General features: G+C 41.7%; 1 protein-coding gene across 1 annotated transcript; it reads left to right on the top strand.

Moving 5' to 3' along the window:
• The first annotated feature begins 279 nt into the window (after positions 1-279).
• rfng (RFNG O-fucosylpeptide 3-beta-N-acetylglucosaminyltransferase) lies at positions 280-16,429 on the top strand. The gene is made up of 9 exons (XM_073489394.1): positions 280-631; positions 2,391-2,963; positions 7,404-7,452; positions 10,322-10,424; positions 10,554-10,707; positions 10,884-10,969; positions 11,797-11,962; positions 12,265-12,350; positions 13,021-16,429. Exons 2-9 carry the CDS (start codon positions 2,457-2,459, stop codon positions 13,094-13,096), a joined length of 1,227 nt encoding a protein of 408 aa, XP_073345495.1. The 5' UTR covers positions 280-631; positions 2,391-2,456; the 3' UTR covers positions 13,097-16,429.
• Positions 16,430-17,583: the final 1,154 nt, after the last annotated feature.

A 17,583-nucleotide genomic window follows, 5' to 3' on the forward strand; every position in this document is an offset into this window, starting at 1 on the left:
TGAGAGCTCCGCCAAGCTGCACTTTTTCATAATAAAAGCATAACATTTTCACAATATGTAATGTAAGTTAATAATAATATTGATGAATATGTAATAATATGAAATCATTACTACTAATTGTAGCATATCGCAATCGTAATATCTATCATAATAATCTAAATATTGATTTATTTTAACATATCGTACTTCAATTAATCCTTTATTTTGAAAGACATGACCGGAATAGCATATTATCATCGTTGCTAGCTTGCCACGGTTCTCCGCGGTGAGTTTGGTGGTTTGTGGTCTTTAACTAGAAGAGGACAGGCTGTCTGTGAAAGTAGCTTATAACTTCATACCTCTCCCTAAAAGCTTCCTAAACGTCGGATAAGACCGAGGAGTTAATCGGAGTGAACACGACAGAAACTACGAAGACTGTTGTGAACTTAAAGTCTCGGTGGAGCATAAAGGAAGACGACGTCCAGCAGAGGATCCGGTGGCATCAACTTAGTTAAACACAGTCGGAACTGAGCATTGTTTCTCAGAAAGAGACTTGTGCTGCAGCTAAAGCTGTTAGCCCCCTGGCTGTTTACCGAGATACTTAAAGGCCAAACTGAAGACAGAAGTCCAATGTGTCCCCTGATGTTTCACGGTGAGTGCTGCTGTGCTGGTCTTTACAAAGACTTTCACCACGACAGACTCACTTTGTCCTCCTGTGTGCTGGTTACAGACGGACTGCAACAACAGACTGAGTCAGATAGGATGTAGGAGCTGGTATAAGTTGTAGTCTACTCTTCATAGAGCCACACGTTTTATTTCTTCATCAGCATGTGTTTTAATCAAAGTGCTGCTTTTGTCTCAGACTCAGCTTCTTTTCTCCATCAAACATACGTCAGCAGTAACTTTAAGTTAACACATCAAATAACAAAAAATAAAGAATGCAATCTGACATATATATGTATATATATATACTGAAGACCGAGTGGATTATTATATACATTATTAGAGCTTGAATGATGTCTATGTATTCACTTCTACACACTACTGCTACTTTTGTTTGAAAAAAAACTAAATCTTGTCTGCATCACTCAGAAAAAAAATCTAAGATACAAATATTTTTAAAATCTAGATGTGAAAAATGGGCATGGCCTTGCTCTAAGTTCACCCAAAAATGAAAATGTAGTCTTTATCTACTAGAGGTTGTCCGAAAGTGGATTTTTAAAGACTTTAGTTTGGATCAGGAAAAAGCTGATTAATCAGCTGATATCAGCTCTGAGGGAGGCCACACAGAGACTAGTCTGTGAGGAAACCTTGGTCTTAACTCCTGTGAGCTTGTTGGTGAACTGCTGGCTCTCACTGATGACTCAGACCAGGATGGACACTCACCACATCAGCAGGAGTAGAACCTGTCTGCTCATAGTGGGCCTCGATGGGCCCTTGGAGCCCTGTTTTTTGTATGGATGGGAATCCAGATAAATCAAGTTAAAGACGGATCCAAATTGTCCAGTCCATCTGAACAGTATGCCTCTGAGCTTAATTCATTTTATCCTTGCTGTCTTGTTTTTCTGACACATTGCAAAACGATGATGTCAAAGTCATACGTCCACACTGCTAGAAACTCGCAACAAGCAGGAGTCATGGAAGAGAGGTCCAAAGTGTAGCTTCACTTCAGACAGAAAGGTGACAACAGTGCTGGTTGTAATTATTTCAAGTAAGGGTGGAAACACAGGCAATATGCTGAAACATATTTCTATGCAACAAGGGCTTAATTCCAGGATTGCTGTGTATTTCACACCATATATTGTGTGTTGGTGTCCCAATGTCAAGTCTAAATTTAAAACTGATCTAAACAAGCTTTCAGTTTCAATTATCGAAATCAAATGCAGGATTGGTGATTTGGACTTTTTTATTAAATTGTATTTATTTTTTTAAAAAGGGGGCAGCGTAAGCAGCAATTTCCAAGTTTTTTATGGCGGGCCAAATTGAACCGTACCTGGCCTGTATGCCCACTTGGACACCCCTGGTTTGAAGATTTCCAACAGTAAACAACTGAGAGGCTTGCATTGTGAAATAGCTAGAATGCATTTCCTGTGCTTTATTACGAAATAGCAAGAGTAATGCATTTCCTGTGCTTTTATTGTGAAGAAACAATCGAAAAGTGACAAGTGGAACATGAAACCCCTTCTTTTCTTTGTAGTTAGTGGTTGACCCCCAATAATGTGATTCACACCATGTGGTCTCTTTAAAAATCTGATCTTCTCTCACCTGTTAACAGAGCTCTCTATACTGTGCAGACGGGCCTGTCATAGAACAGCTCTGCTGAAGGGTTACGATGTTTGAGGTGTGGAAGTTATCTTAATTCTCAGCGTGCCTATAAATACACTGTTGAATCTCTCACTTTCTCTGTGTAGGATTTTATCTGACAGTGTAAGGATGGGACAAGGTGGTGTTGGAAGTGACTGCAGCCCTGGAGGCTGATGAACCCGCTCCATTGGCCAGTCAGGATGCACATAGCTTCAGTGGGTGTCAGCAAGTTCTGCTTCCTGTTTTCCCTTGCATTCTGTGGCCTCCTGCTTCTGCTCATCCCTGCCTTCCAGCCCCCAACACGCCAGGTGGACCTGCCTCAGCCCCGACCCCAAGTCAGATCTGCAAGTTCAGGCCCATCACACCATGCCAGGGTACCAGCAGCGTCTGTCCATGCAGGGGAAACTGACTCCGCCACATGGCGCAATAGGAGTTCAGCAGGGCAGGGGGGATCCATCGAGAATGAAGTTGTTAGGACTGATAACCATAATCCCAAGAGAGGGACGGACTCCAAAAGAGGGGCTCTCCCTGGAGGACAGGGTGGTGGACGTTCAGGTTCCAAATCTCGGGACCTGTTGGAGCTAAGGGACATTTTTATTGCAGTGAAGACTACCAGGAAGTACCATAAGTCCAGATTGGAGCTGCTGATTAAGACCTGGATTTCCCAAGCTAAAGAACAGGTGAGCAGGGCTGAAGTTATTTATTGGTTTGGATGTAGTCTAGCTGACCTGTGAAGGACTGCACAGTCCCGAAAGCTTGGTCACTGCTATCATATAACATTTACACAAATTGAATCAAATACTGAACTGCTGGCAAGATTTGTTGATTGACAGAAAATATTACACATTTTTAATAATCAATTAAGCATTGTCTAACTGGAGCTGATGCAATGCCATCTTGTACTCCATCACCTTCATAATCTTGTGCTTGGCTGGCTTCCAACTTGACATAACATCAACACAAATAAATCATATTTTTTTGCAGCTCCCAGTCAAAATATCATATAAACAAACTATGTTTGCTAAATGTTGTGGGAATTTAGAAATATAACCACTCTCCATAATCTGTGTTACCCTAGACCTCAAGCATCCAATATGTCTGCCGGGGGTGTGGTACATGAGCCAAAAGCCCTCCACTCAATAATTTATGAGATGTGATCATTAAAACTATCTGCTGCATTGAGACGTTCAGATCGCAATTTAGATAAATAAACAGCTCTCGTATCAACACATTCCTGCAGCATGTACTGGCTCCAGTGGTGACGGAGAGAGACAACACACTGGCCACAGTGGGGCTTCGTGGCCATGTGGCGTCAACTAGTTTACATTTGGACTGAGGCTTATACAACAGTGTTGGTCCTAATGGATTTGGCTCTTGCCTGTGTACACCCTGTTCCTGTTGTTATTGTGGTTTGAGGGTGTTGCCTTATCACCATCAGAGATTCCTCGCTGATGCGGTTAGAATTTGTCCCTGTTGACATTCAGTGGAACGACGGGACATTTAAGAGAAAATAAATCTCATCTGCTCCGTGTCAGAATCCTTCCTATCAGACCAAGTTGTTTAGCAGGCTCATTGAGGAATCAGTCTGTAGTTTCAACCACTGAATCTTAGCTTTGGATACCTTGTATGTGTACTTATGTTTGAGTTCCATTATGGCACTACTGGCCTGGGCCTCCGGAGTGAAAGGTCCACATCATTCTGAAAGTGGAAGACACATGGGAAAAGTCTCTGCGGTGCTCCTTCTCTCAATGAGAGAATCTGCCCCACCAATCACCATACACCATCATAACAATGTACATCCATCACTCACCACACAGCAGCTCTGTCTCTCTTCCAATATGGCAAAACAGTTTTATATTTGAGCTTGACGGTTCATTTCCAACCTTGGAAGCTGTTGTCAAACTAAACTTTTAATGCAACATGAACAAGAACTGAGCATCTTAAACTGGTGAATATGACACTCAGAAGCTCCAGAACAAGTGAGTGAGTGGAGTGTTTTTTCTTTCAGAAGTAGTCTCAATTCAGTGCAGGCTGAAGTTTGGTGGAACGATGCTGGGAATTATGTTAATGTGGCAAAGACCATACACTACTATACATGTTAAAGTTATAATCTGTCCTGCCCTAACAAGTACAATGAACCATGTTCTGATCAGTAGCATTTATAACAGCAACAATTCACATTGAAATCAGTCAGTTGATTAACTCATGGAGGTGAAGTCAGTTCTCACTGAACTGTTGAACTTTCTTCCGCTTTGCACGCTTAAATTAGGTCATTTGTATATGAGCCCTTAATTGCTGCAAAATGTGGGTGATTTACACAAAACCTTGTGCCTGAACACATCATGTGTAGACACAAATGAAACACTGACGCTGCTGTCTGATGCTGCTTCACTAGCATGCTGCATATATGTCTGTATATTTACAACAAATAAGCAAGACAAAAATGTTTTCTAAAAGTAAGTGAACGTCTGACCAATTTGATTTGATGACAATTTGATTTTTTGCTAAGTGGCCATGGTATAAGGGGAATAATGATTTTGTGTTAGGTGGTTCTTTGCTTTTGCATCATCCGTCACAATCATGCAACATATGTTGGACTACTTTTCATAAATAGATCAAATCCTTGTGTAATACTGTACTACAGTCAGTCGTGACACAGGAGTTCAAACACAGCACATTAACTGAATTAACTTTTTTGTTCAGAGAGCCAGCAGATAGTCACCACATCACCAAACCTCCAACACCACAACCTCTTGTAAGAGGGCACACAAATGAACTAACAGAGTTGCCAGGGAGATGTCACTTAACCATGGTAGTACACCCTGAGGTTCTGAGAAGAGGTCTCATCTGTTATACTAAATGAAAACATCTGTGGGGGTTGTCCAAGAGTTGTTAAGTGCGCTGCCTTTATTGTTCTGTTCCGTTACATTTTTGGACTTCATATATCAGCCACAACATTAAAACCACCTACCTAATATTGTGCAGGTTCTATAGTGCAGCCAAAACAGCTCTGACCAGTCAAGATATGGTCATAAGACCTCTGGAGGTGTCCTGTGGTGTCTGGCACTGGGACGTTTATAGTGGATCCTTTGGGTCCTGTGTGTTGGGGGGTGGGGCCTCCCATGAATTGGATTTTTTTGTAGCATGTTGATCGGATTGGAATCTGGGGAATTTGGTGGCCCAGTCAACACCTTGGGCTCTTTGTGGGGTTCCTCAAGCCGTCCTGAGCAGTTTTTGTGGTATCTGGGCTCATGGGCCACTGCCTGAGGGGTGTACCTGGTCCACAGCAGTGTTTGGATGGGTGGTGTGTGTCAAATGGCATCCACATAAGTGCCAGGACCCAAGGATTCCCAGCAGAACCTTACATTGTAAAGAGATTATCAGTGTTATTAACATCACCTGTCAGTGTTTTTAATGCTGTGGCTGATCGGTGTGTACTGAGTCTACAGTATGTGATTGTAATAGTGTGATGCAGCGGTGAAGTAACCTTTTGTAGACATACAATGACAATTCTTTTTTTTTTTTTTACCGTAGACTGGAATTGAACAATAGCTGTGGCTAACAATCATTTCATTTTTGATTAATTTGCCAATTATTTGTTGATGATAATTGATGAAACATTTGGTCCATAGAATGTAAGAAAATAGTAAAAAATTAAATAAATATATAAATAAATAATGCCTGCTACATTTTATCTGAATACTCCAAACCCCCCAAATTAGCTATCAAAGAAAAAGACCAAAAAAAACACAGCCATTCCTCCCACTTTAGAAACTGCATCTATAGAGTGCATGGTATTTTGCTTTAGATATGACTTAAACGATTACTGTAGTAGGATACCAGTTTTAGTCTACAGTCTAGTCAAATGGATTGTCCATTAGAGTTTTCAAAGAGTCATTTATATTCCACCAATGTGACAGAGCCAGTTTTCATGCTTAAAGGTTTTTAACACACGCGAGTCAAACATGAATGAAGAGAGGCTTCGTTTAAAGTGGTTCTAAGTACCTCATATAAAGTTTAGTGTCCAACACAGACGGCACTGTGACCAGCTCTGTACTGAGCTCTGTTAAAAGCAATTATTTAAGTTCCACTGATGGACAAAGAGCCTCAGTGTGGAGAGAAGGAGGTTTAACTGCAGCAACACTCTGCCCCACTTCACCCAGTCATGTCACAGTCAGAGAGGGTGGAGGAGTTCCAGTTCAGTATCAACAGCTTGGCCCAAACTGGCTCTGAGTCAAGATCTGCTGTCGAGTCTCTGTGTCTGTCACTATCGGATGCTGGGAGTCATTACAGGCCTGTTTGCATTTTATTTTACTGCTCTCATGTCAGTAAAGTCTGCCCCTCGTGTTTACAGCTGCCTGTAAAATGAGAAGCTGCTCTTACCACTTTGTGTTTAATGTGAATGTGTCAGTGTGGCGCTTTTCTCTAGCAGTCTGTGTGGCGTGTAAAGAAGGTAACTTCACATAAAGAGATGGATAATGGTTATTTAATGTTAAGTAAAATGAGCCCTTTGACTGTCATTTGATGGTGTGTGAAGGTCGAGCCTCCCTGCAGTGCTCTAAAAAGACGCAGCACGCCCGTCTCTGCCTGCTGGACATAACTGACTCTCCATTAGACGTCTGTGGAAAAGACTTCACTGTTGGGCTCTGACACCAGCTGATATCATATAGTCTGAGTGATGCTAACTGATCAAACACATCATTCAGAAGATTATTGTTAGTGCAGCAGGTGAACTCTGTCTGTGTCTGTAAACCTCTGGCAGTTTGATGAGTGGAACTTGGGTTTTATTTGGACAACAGAATTCAGCTTCATGTTCTTGTATATTATTGATGTAAAATATTTACATACACAGCACACCTGTTGATAAAGATAAGTTTCATTGTGGTGTGGTGTGAAATGTGCTCCTCCTCTACTGTCTCTATTTCAGCTGGTTCTGGTACTGTTGTTTGTGTGTGTGTCATTTCTGTTCTGTCTGTGCTCTCCCTCTTATAACTGTGCACACGTCCTCATCAACAAGAGAAAACAATGGTGCACTTCATTGTGTCCCAGTAGGAGAGCATGAATATGTGTGTGTGCTGGCACTAACATTTTTTAACAGCGTGCCTTTGTCTTTGTTTCAGACCTACATATTCACCGACGGTGAGGACAAGGAGCTGCGGATGAGAACAGGTCAGCTGCTGGATGGTTCTCATAGGAAAAAGAGTGAAACTGTTTCCTCATTCATTTTCCAGTTTTATGTAGTGATCCAGCTAAGAATAGAAGACAGATGGGAGTAATTGTTCCTAACTGTATCTGGTCCAACATGAGGCATTTTATTGCTCTCAGGCAGTTTTGAATTTTGTCTAGCTACATAGAGGTGTAACAATTATGGTACTGATGTGCATCATCAGTATATGAATATACATATATTTAGGGCCCGAGCAGGGAACCTGCGAGGTCCCTATTGTAATTGCAATGATTATTATTATTATTATTTTTATTTTTAGTTTTTTTTCTTTGTCCAAAATGATCGCATTTTTCACTGCCTGAATGTGAATGAAAAGTCAATTTTATTTGGCAAACACATTAGGCTTGGCGAAAAATTTTATAATCTGTTGTCGTTGTGATTTTTCACCACTTGGTGGCGCTACAATCAAGGAAAGTGCGTTTTGGCTAATAACTCCCACATACTTTGTCGCACATTCAAAAACCTTATATCCACGCGTTCAGTGAATCGGGCTGAATCTCTTGATATAGGCCACGCCCATTTCCGCCTACGGTTTTTTATGCTAGCTCGCAAAATGTCGCAAACCTACTTTTTCGAACTCCTCCCAGGCCATTTCACCGATTTGCACGAAACTTTGCACACAGCATCAGGGGACCCTCATGACAAAAAGTTATTAAAAGAATTTTGGAATTCCAAACAATACTCAAGTTATTAAATAACAACTTCCTATAAAATCGGGTCAAAACAGGAAGTGTTGCATATCTTCACATTGCTTTGTCGAAATGACATGAAACTGAGGATACCACTTTCCCATGAGCCCATAAGGCTCTGTGCGAAATTGTGGTGGACGACCACTAGGTGGCGCTCTTTAAATTGAAGTATTTTATATCTCGACATCGGTTGGTCGGATTAACACAAAACTTGGTACACTCATTGCCAATGCCCTCCTGAGGATAGCTGACAAAGGTGTTACCGATCTGACACTAGGTGGCACTTTGGTGGCAGTTTCTTTTTATATTTGGCACTGTGCCCACACCATAACACTTATGGATATGAAATTGACAGGGGTGGTATAGACCGGCCCCTGTAACTCACACACCAAAAACGACCAGCAGGTGGCGCTATCATCAACACAAACCGTTTTTGCCTAATAACTCCCACATACTTTGTCACACATTCAAAAACCTTATATCCACGCGTTCAGTGAATCTTGCTGAATCTCCTGATATAGGCCACGCCCATTTGCGCCTAGCGTTTTTTTTTGCTAGCTCGCGAAATGTCGCAAACCTACTTTTTCGAACTCCTCCCAGGCAATTTCACCGATTTTCACCAAACTTTGCACACAGCATCAGTGGACCCTTCTGACAAAAAGTTATTAAAAGAATTTTGATACGCCAAAGAACACTCAAGTTATTAAATAAGAACTTCCTGTGGACTCGAGTCAAAACAGGAAGTGTTGCATATCTCCACATTGGTGTGTCCAAATGACATGAAACTCTGGATACTACTTCCCCATGAGCCCCTAACGCTCTGTGCAAAATCTTGGCCCATGACCACTAGGTGGCGCTATTTAAATTGAAGTATTTTATATCTCGACATTGGTTGGTCAGATTAACACGAAACTTGGTACACTGATTGCCAATGGCCTCCTGAGGACAGCTGACGAAGGTGTTACCGATCTGACACTAGGTGGCGCTCTGGTGGCAGTTTCATTTTATAATTGGCACTGTGCCCACACCATAACACTTATGGATATGAAACTGATTGGGCCGGTATAGACTGGCATCTGTAACTCACACACCAAATATCACCAGCAGGTGGCGCTATTATCAACACAAAACCACTTTTTGGCTTTCAGTTAAGACATGCGCGCACAATAACGGGGCAATGGGTCCGGGTAAGGAGCACGCCCCGACAGCAGCACGGCCCGACCCGCGTGGCCTGCGAGGGCCCGTTCATCGCTGCTTGCAGCTTTAATTCTTATCATATTGTTTCTCTGTTTATTTGACAAAGATGTCAAAAGCGAACATTTCAGTCCAGGCAGCGTGTACACAGAGAACCGATTGGAACCAAGAGTCGACCCCTGAGGCACACCCTGTAAAAATGAGCTGTTTGTAAAATGTTATTGTTTATGGAGACAATAAAAGTTTAAGTAACTTGATGCGTCAGATGGTTTGTTCTGTGTAACAAACCATCTGACGCACTTAACATTTTGTTAAGTAACTTGAAATATACGCTCCATTTCTGATATAACTGATGCTCGCAGCAGCTACGCTAAACTCTTGAGTAGCTGCCATTGTGAACAATTCCTTCTCTTACTGGTCATCACACCCAAACCACACCAGTAGCTGCCAATAGTTCCCCAAAGGACACTGATCGCTTCAACTCACTGTGTTTTCAGCCATATGAATGTGGCTTGAAGCCTGACAATATTTATTTGCAAGATATACGGTGCACTTTGAAATGTAATCCTGTTATTTGTATGTCAATATGTAGTGTAGATATCAACATTATCTGACATACAGATATGAAGTAGATCACAGGTATATCTGCAGATGTGCACTGCTTTATAAGGAATTGCGTAACCCTGCTCAAATGTTCAGTGTCTGTACTGCTGCGTTTTGTCATGAACTGATCACATGCGTAGATGCAAGTAGAGATTTTTCAAACAAAGCAGAAGGAAAAAAGAATGGTGATCTACAGTTCTGTTAAACAGTGTTTATATACTGTATGTGAGTCACCTGCAGACCAACACATACAGGTGCTGATAAAGTACATCATTGTACACAGCAGCATGGAATTGAAAGTGCCGTCCTCTGCCATCTTTCGCAGGAGCTAACATCATCAACACTAACTGCTCAGCAGCTCACACCCGACAGGCTCTGTGCTGCAAGATGTCTGTGGAGTATGACAAGTTCATTGAGTCGCAGAAAAAGTGAGTAAAAAGTGTTATTAGTTACACATTATTAGTAACTCATGATTTATCTGGCACTGGAACATAATGAGCACATATTTACGTACAAATGAAGGTATAGGGCTGACTGGCTCTGTGTGTGTCTTCTAGGTGGTTCTGCCATGTAGATGATGATAACTACGTGATCCTGCCCAGCCTGCTGCAGCTGCTCTCCTCATACCACCACAGTCAAGATGTCTATCTGGGCCGGCCCAGTCTGGATCATCCTATAGAGGCTGCAGAAAGGGTCAAGAGTGATGGATCGGTTAGTCAGCATGCACCTTATTAAGAGTTTCTGGCTCCGCTAACTGACAAATATAGCTGTCAGCAATTAAGCCAGATCCAGGTTCAGGGGGCTCCTTCAGAAAACGTGGTTATTACGAGTAACTATTACTCGTTTCCTAAAAGCTGGCTGATCTGGCTGTTTTCCTCTCATTTTAGGTATCTGTCAAGTTCTGGTTTGCCACAGGTGGAGCGGGTTTCTGTATCAGCAGAGGTCTGGCACTGAAAATGAGCCCATGGGCCAGGTAGGTCATGGATTGCCCTGATCTTTGAACTGATTCAAACTGTTGTTCTGTCTAAATCCAGGGTGCTTATACAGTAAGAGCAACCCTGTCTGTAAGCTCTGACGTAGCTTAGCAGCAGAGAATGTGCCTGGACCTGCTTAAGTTGTCTGTTTTCTTTCTTGCTGGTCCAATACCTCCTATAGCTACATAGTTAATACAGGAAATGTGACTTAGCTTCTAAAAGAAAAAGGCCACACAGCCACAGTAGGTACCTTTTGTTTAATCTTATTCCAACTTTTTTTGGTATCTTTATACCTGGGCCCTATATTTACATGTTTTGGTATGTAAATGTTTCATACTTATCAAACGTTTTGGAATTGGTCCAGTAGATCACCTCAGATGGCTGCAACAAAATCCTTTGGGGCAATTCAACCTGTCAAAGTTGTATCCACTCAAAGTGTCTGACAACATTAGTCGGGACTCACCTGCACTAACCTGCGCATGCTGCTGTCCCTGCTACAAAACAGAGAACGGAGAAGCTCAGATTACAACACAAACACAGGGCGTGTGCCATGATTCCCTGCTCAGGACTCCATCACTTCACATATCTTTGCATGGCAAATAAATGTGTGCTGCTACACTAATGCTCTAAAATAATATATTTAACATTTAAACAATGGCAAATATTTAGAAAGTAAAAAAAGACTAATAATGTAAGCAGCTGTTTATAAAAGTATTTTTAAAAAAAATTTAAATCAGGAACCTACTATTCCTACTTCGACCTGCTCAGGAGGAAAGTGATTTTGGGAATGGTTGCTGTGAAAACACAGTCTGTCCTCTGGTTTCAGTTTGGGGAATTTCATCAGCACTGCGGAGAAGATCCGACTACCGGATGACTGCACGATTGGCTACATCATCGAAGCACTGTTGGAGGTGACCCTGACACACACACACCTCTTCCACTCTCACCTGGAGAACCTACAGAAGCTGCCCACCGACACTGTGCTGGAGCAGGTGAGTGTGTTAAACAACAGGAACAGTTCGCTAACCAATTCAACAGTTATTGATGAGATCTGTAGCAGCTGATGGCACAGCCAACCATCACAACACATTCAGTAAGGCAGCACTAATGTACCGTGCTGACTGTCCGTGTTGTGGGCACATGTGCACGCGTGTCTGTACCTGCTACTGGCACTTTTATTTGAAAATGTCAGGATCACATTTGCATCCAAAACTTTTTCATTGTTTGTCTTTTCCCTGAGCTCCTCTCATCACTGCACTGTGGTGAACTGTGTATATGTGATGTTTTGCAACAGGTGACTCTCAGCTACGGAGGCTTTGAGAACAGAAGAAATGTGGTGAGCATTGTTGGAGGCTTTTCACTGGCTGAGGACCCCACAAGGTATGAATGTTAATAACACTGCTCCACTTTTATATGAAATAACTTCTGACTCTTTGAGGAGGTCAACCTGTGGTACCGTGCATATTAGCACTGTTCAGCAGCAGTTTAGTGATCAGTATCACAAGTGAACAAAGCTTTATTCTATTAGGAATGTGGCACTAAGTTGGTACTTCTTGTTTTAGCATTTAATTCTGTGTTTTATGCCTCTGCGCCATTAATATCCGTGTCCAGAGGCATTATGTTGACGCGTTGTCAGTCCAGCTGGCCGTACCTCCGTGGAACATCTGAATGTTCCAGTCATCTGTGCATGTTGAATGTGATTCAGAAAACCCGAGCATTAATGTGCTGCTATAACAGCCTCCACTCTGTTGGGAAGACTTTCCACCTTGGAACCAGAGGAGATCAGGCTCAGTGCATGTCAGCTGTATTTTTCCACAGCAAACTGGGAAATCTGTGCTGTACTATGCTGAAGCATTTTCCTGCACTGAATCCGAGTTGCCTAGACCGAACCAGGGAACACAGACGGATGAAAAGTACAAATATGGGTGGAGTACATCCTTAAACTCTGCCTTGCAGTTTGATTACTTGTTGTTGAGTTGATCATGGCTGCACATTTCTTTTTGTGAAAGAAGTTAATATGTCCCTTACTCTCTTCTGTTCCCACCTGCAGGTTTAAGACCGTCCACTGCCTGCTGTATGCAGATACTGACTGGTGTCCAAAGCTCAAACCTCACCACAAAAACTAAACGCCGTTGTGTTTTCATCCGGCAGCACTGATACTTGCTGAAGCTTTGTCCCACTGTCCCACTGTCCCATGGTCTTACCCTGCCATGTTTGGATCCGGCCACGTTATGCCGGCAGAACTTCACATGTGACGTTTGGTTGATGCCTTTATCTAAAGCAGCCTCACCTCATGCTTCATGAATGCACAGTGTTCTTGTTTTTTTGACCTATAGTAGAGCTGTTCGACAGGCCAAATGAGCTGACTCATCAAGTAAATAACTGGTTGAGCCAAAGAATGACCTTTTATGGCTAACTGAGCATGAAGTGAAGCACCTAGTGGCCCCACTTTAAATGAGTTGTTTATTAACACTAACCGCAGTGTCTCAGCAGAGAAACAGTCTCTTTTGATAATGCAACCCAACTTCATGTTCATGTCACGGCCATCAGGTAGAAATGTTTCAACTTGATTCCTGAGAAGCTGCTAAATGTAATCCACGGGTTCTGCAGAGCTCAGAGTCCAAGTCCATTATTCTCTTGGCAAAACATGATTCTCTTTTTTACAAAAACAAGAATCTCTGAAACTTAGCAATCTGTTGCTAGCAATATTAGCATTGTAGCCACAGTGGTGAGGTTAAAGGGGAATTCTTGTACTTTTAAACCTGAGCCCTAGATTTACATACTTGTGTTTGTAAATGATTCATACCTAAATGATGAAAAAGGTCTGTCTCTGTCGGGATCCTTTCCATAATGTTGTCAGACATTTAGAATATCAACGTCAGACTGTCAGTGCCAAAAACAAGCACTTCTGCTGGATGTAACTCTGACGGTCAGAGTTGCCCCAAAGGATTACATTACAGCTTTTCTAGTGTGTAGCAACTGCCAGCTGAGGTGATGTGCTGGACCGACTCCAAAACTTTTGGTTAGTCTGAATCATTTACACACCCAAACATGTAAACATAGTGCCCAGGTTTAAAAGTAGTGGAATTCCACCTTAAGTTCAGCACTGTTGCGCTTTCTCAGCAGAACTGTAGCACAAAAATTCTGTCTGTGTTTCCACACAGACTTGCCTATAATGCAGAGAATGTGTTATTGGTTCAATGAAGGAAAGATCAGCCTGATTCTTTGGTTCCATCCACTGTGGTTTAACTTCACAGGTTACTGACCGAGGTTACAGAAGAATTAAACCTGAAGTCTGAAGCCGCCCTGTGTTCATGAATGACTTTAAAAGTTCCTGCTTTGACATTCATGTTCCTCAGACAGCTAATTGAGATAGTTTCTTTACGATGAAAGATATTTGAGGTACTTTGAAGAGTTTGAGATTATTGTATTGAGCATGTTCTGGTCTCATGAACTGAGCTGATGTTTAATATGACCAGATATGAGATTGTTTTGGTGACAGACAGAAAACCTCCGTGGCAGGTTTGTGTGCAGCGTGGACACACATTTATTTCAGTCTGTTGTAATTAATCCAATGCCTTCACCTTCTCCTTGTATTAGCCTTTTTTAACAGGCCCATCTTTATAGTTTTGCACTACTTTGACCTTATTACTTCCTGTATGTTACTGACTGGAGCTCCACTTTGCAGTGTTGGTGTAAATATGTCGTGTTCTTTATGAATTCTGTCTTTGCATAGGTTTTAGTTTTAGCTCTGCATACACTTCTCTTACGGTAAACTACTCTGGAGTTTGTTGGAGATGGACTTCAATGGAGCCAAAGATATCTCAACCACATTGCCATGAAATTTGGTATAGAGTCAGCACTGCCATCAGGTCGAAATGATTCCTATTGTCTAACATTTTGGTCCTTGATAAGGACTTGCCAGTATAAGACTTTTTTATATAAGTCAGAATGCTAAGCCACAAGTCTTGAAATATGGTCAGAAATGTTCATTTCTAGGAATTACTGTTTGGTGTAGTTAATGTAATTACTGGCTAATTAAAGGATTGATGAAAGTTCTTATCTACTCACCCCGACGCTGATGGAGAGTCAGGTGAAGTTTTGTGGTCCACATAACATTTCTAGAGCTTCACAATGAGAAAACATTGCATCATTCTCCTAAACAACTGAAGTAGATGGGACTTGTTTTAATAAACATAAAATGGCTCCATACAGTCCTGGAATCCCAAATTGATTTAAAAATGAAATGTTACTCCTGTTTTTAACCCACATTTTTCACTGTAGCTGCTAAGCTTATAGTGTTAGCACACACTCCATCTGAAGGGGTTGCTCGAGCACACAGTGCTAAATGAGGCCTTCTCAAATCAATTTGGGATGAACGAGCTGCATGGATCCATTTTATGAAGTTTTTTTTCCCGCTTTAAATCAAGTCTCTGGCTACCTTATTTGTTTATGAGAATGCTGCAACTCTGTTTTACTGTGAAGCTCCAGAAATGTTTTGTGGACTACTGAACTTCACCTGACTTTACATCAGCATGGGAAGATAACGACTGAAATTTCATTTTTGGCTGAACTGTTAATGTTCTGTTAAAGTACTTCAAATAAGATAATTCTGATTTTAAGTACTTCTTGTTTTTAGACTACAAGAATCTGAATACTATCCAGCACAAACTATTGTCTACATGTTTGTGTTAACCACTAAACCAGCCACTGCAGGAGACCTCTAGTATGATGCCTCCAGCCAACAGTGGTTGTCTACCACTTGGAAATTTGCTTCACACGTTCATGTTCATGTTCACCTTTAAGATAAAACTGCATAACTTTAGAGATCATCTGACTGTTCATCATTAGGTGAACTGTTAATTTGCCCATTACATTACAGAACTGCTGACATTCCTGTCAGCCACAGCTGTACTTTGTGTTTAGTGCTAATTTGCAAATGTTAATGTGCTAACAAGCTAAACTAATATGCTGAACATGGTGAACGTACATGTAAACATCACCTTGTGAGCATGTGAGCGTTTTAAGCATAGTCTCATAGTAGGTTCCAGTGAAAAAGTTGAGATGTCTTAACTAGGAATGACGTTTCCAAGTTATGCCAGATGGTCTGCGGAGCCTCTGCATACAAAAGGTCGTCATTGGCGACAAGATGTACTTAAATATGAAGACCTCTGGTCCTTCTTTGGTCTTTAAGTTTGCCAGTTGCTGACCTGTACTCCAATAAACACGTAATCTGGCTCCACCCGCTCAGCTTACACCGACCAGCGTCAGTATTTCTGCCTGTATAGAGAAAGTATTTGTATCAAACACCTGTCTACCATTTTGCACACAAGTCTAGAATCCAAAATCCAGAGCCTGTGTCCCACTGCAGGTCAGTGGGTGAGACTGGGTGAGAGATGTTTTTGTACACCCTTTACCACTGATGTGTTATTGTGAATAAAACCTTTCTGCTTTCTCAAGTGTTGGACTGTTTCATTGTTGAACTGCTGCCATATTGCCGAGTTTATGTGTACATCGCTTTTGTGTGGGTCATTGACCAGAACACCATGTGACCAAACCAATGCACTGTAGTTAATGGAGAGTTAATGATGTCATGTGTAAGTAGAAATAAATTGCTGTCAGATCTATGGAGCTTATTTCAGCCAATCCTCTGGGAACTGTCTCTGTAATCAGTTAAAACCCTGTTAGACCGACGGATGAGCTCACTGAGCTGAATACTGAAACACTGGTGTGATTTAATGAAGGTTGTGTGCATCTGTACTTGTGTACTTGGATGATGATCCTCTGTGTGCATGTGTATCTGCCCATTGCCATAAGTTGAGTGTTAAAGGTCCAGTGTGCAGGATTTAGGAGGATCTGGTGGCAGAAATGGAATAAAATGTTCATGAATATTTCTTCATCGTGAATAAGAATCCCTTTTACTTTACCTTAAATGATCCTTGTATTTCCACAGAGGGAGCAGTTCCTCTCCCACACATCGGACAAACCCAACAGTGGTTCAAGTGGTCCTATTGCGTTTTTAGTGGCCACCGTAGGGGAGGGTGAGATGAGGGGTGTTCAGTTGGTTGCAACCCTCTAGATGCCACTAAATCCTCCACACGGACCTTTAACTGATCACACTTCACTCAGTACACGTTGTGAATGAGTTTTCTCCTTAAAAACAATCTTTTGGGCCTTAACTCAAGAATTCATGTAATACTTACGACAACATTTCACACAGATATCTAATAGGATAAAATAATGAAGGCATTTTGTATCCAAAAGGTCAAAGTTCATCTTCACTGTGACATCATAATGTTCTGCAAAAACACTTCAGTGGCCATTATTCAACACTATAACTCAGGAACAGAAGGTGAGACTGTGACCATTAAACATTTAGTAGATCAGATACTGAACTGGTGACACTGCTGACTGTACAGATCTTCTGTGGTGAACGTTTGTGAAGCATCCAGGACTGTTACACACTAACAGACACACAGCAGTGGTCCAACACACGTGGGTAACAACTCAGTAATGATGAAAGAAAAGAAGTTGTGTTTGGACTGAATCAAAACTGGAAATATATTTGATTTTGATGTTGATTATGAGTTTGTCAAAGTCAAAACTGAATTTC

Source organism: Pagrus major, chromosome 20 (assembly GCF_040436345.1).
Source record: "Pagrus major chromosome 20, Pma_NU_1.0".
NCBI classification, from domain to species: Eukaryota; Metazoa; Chordata; class Actinopteri; order Spariformes; family Sparidae; genus Pagrus; species Pagrus major.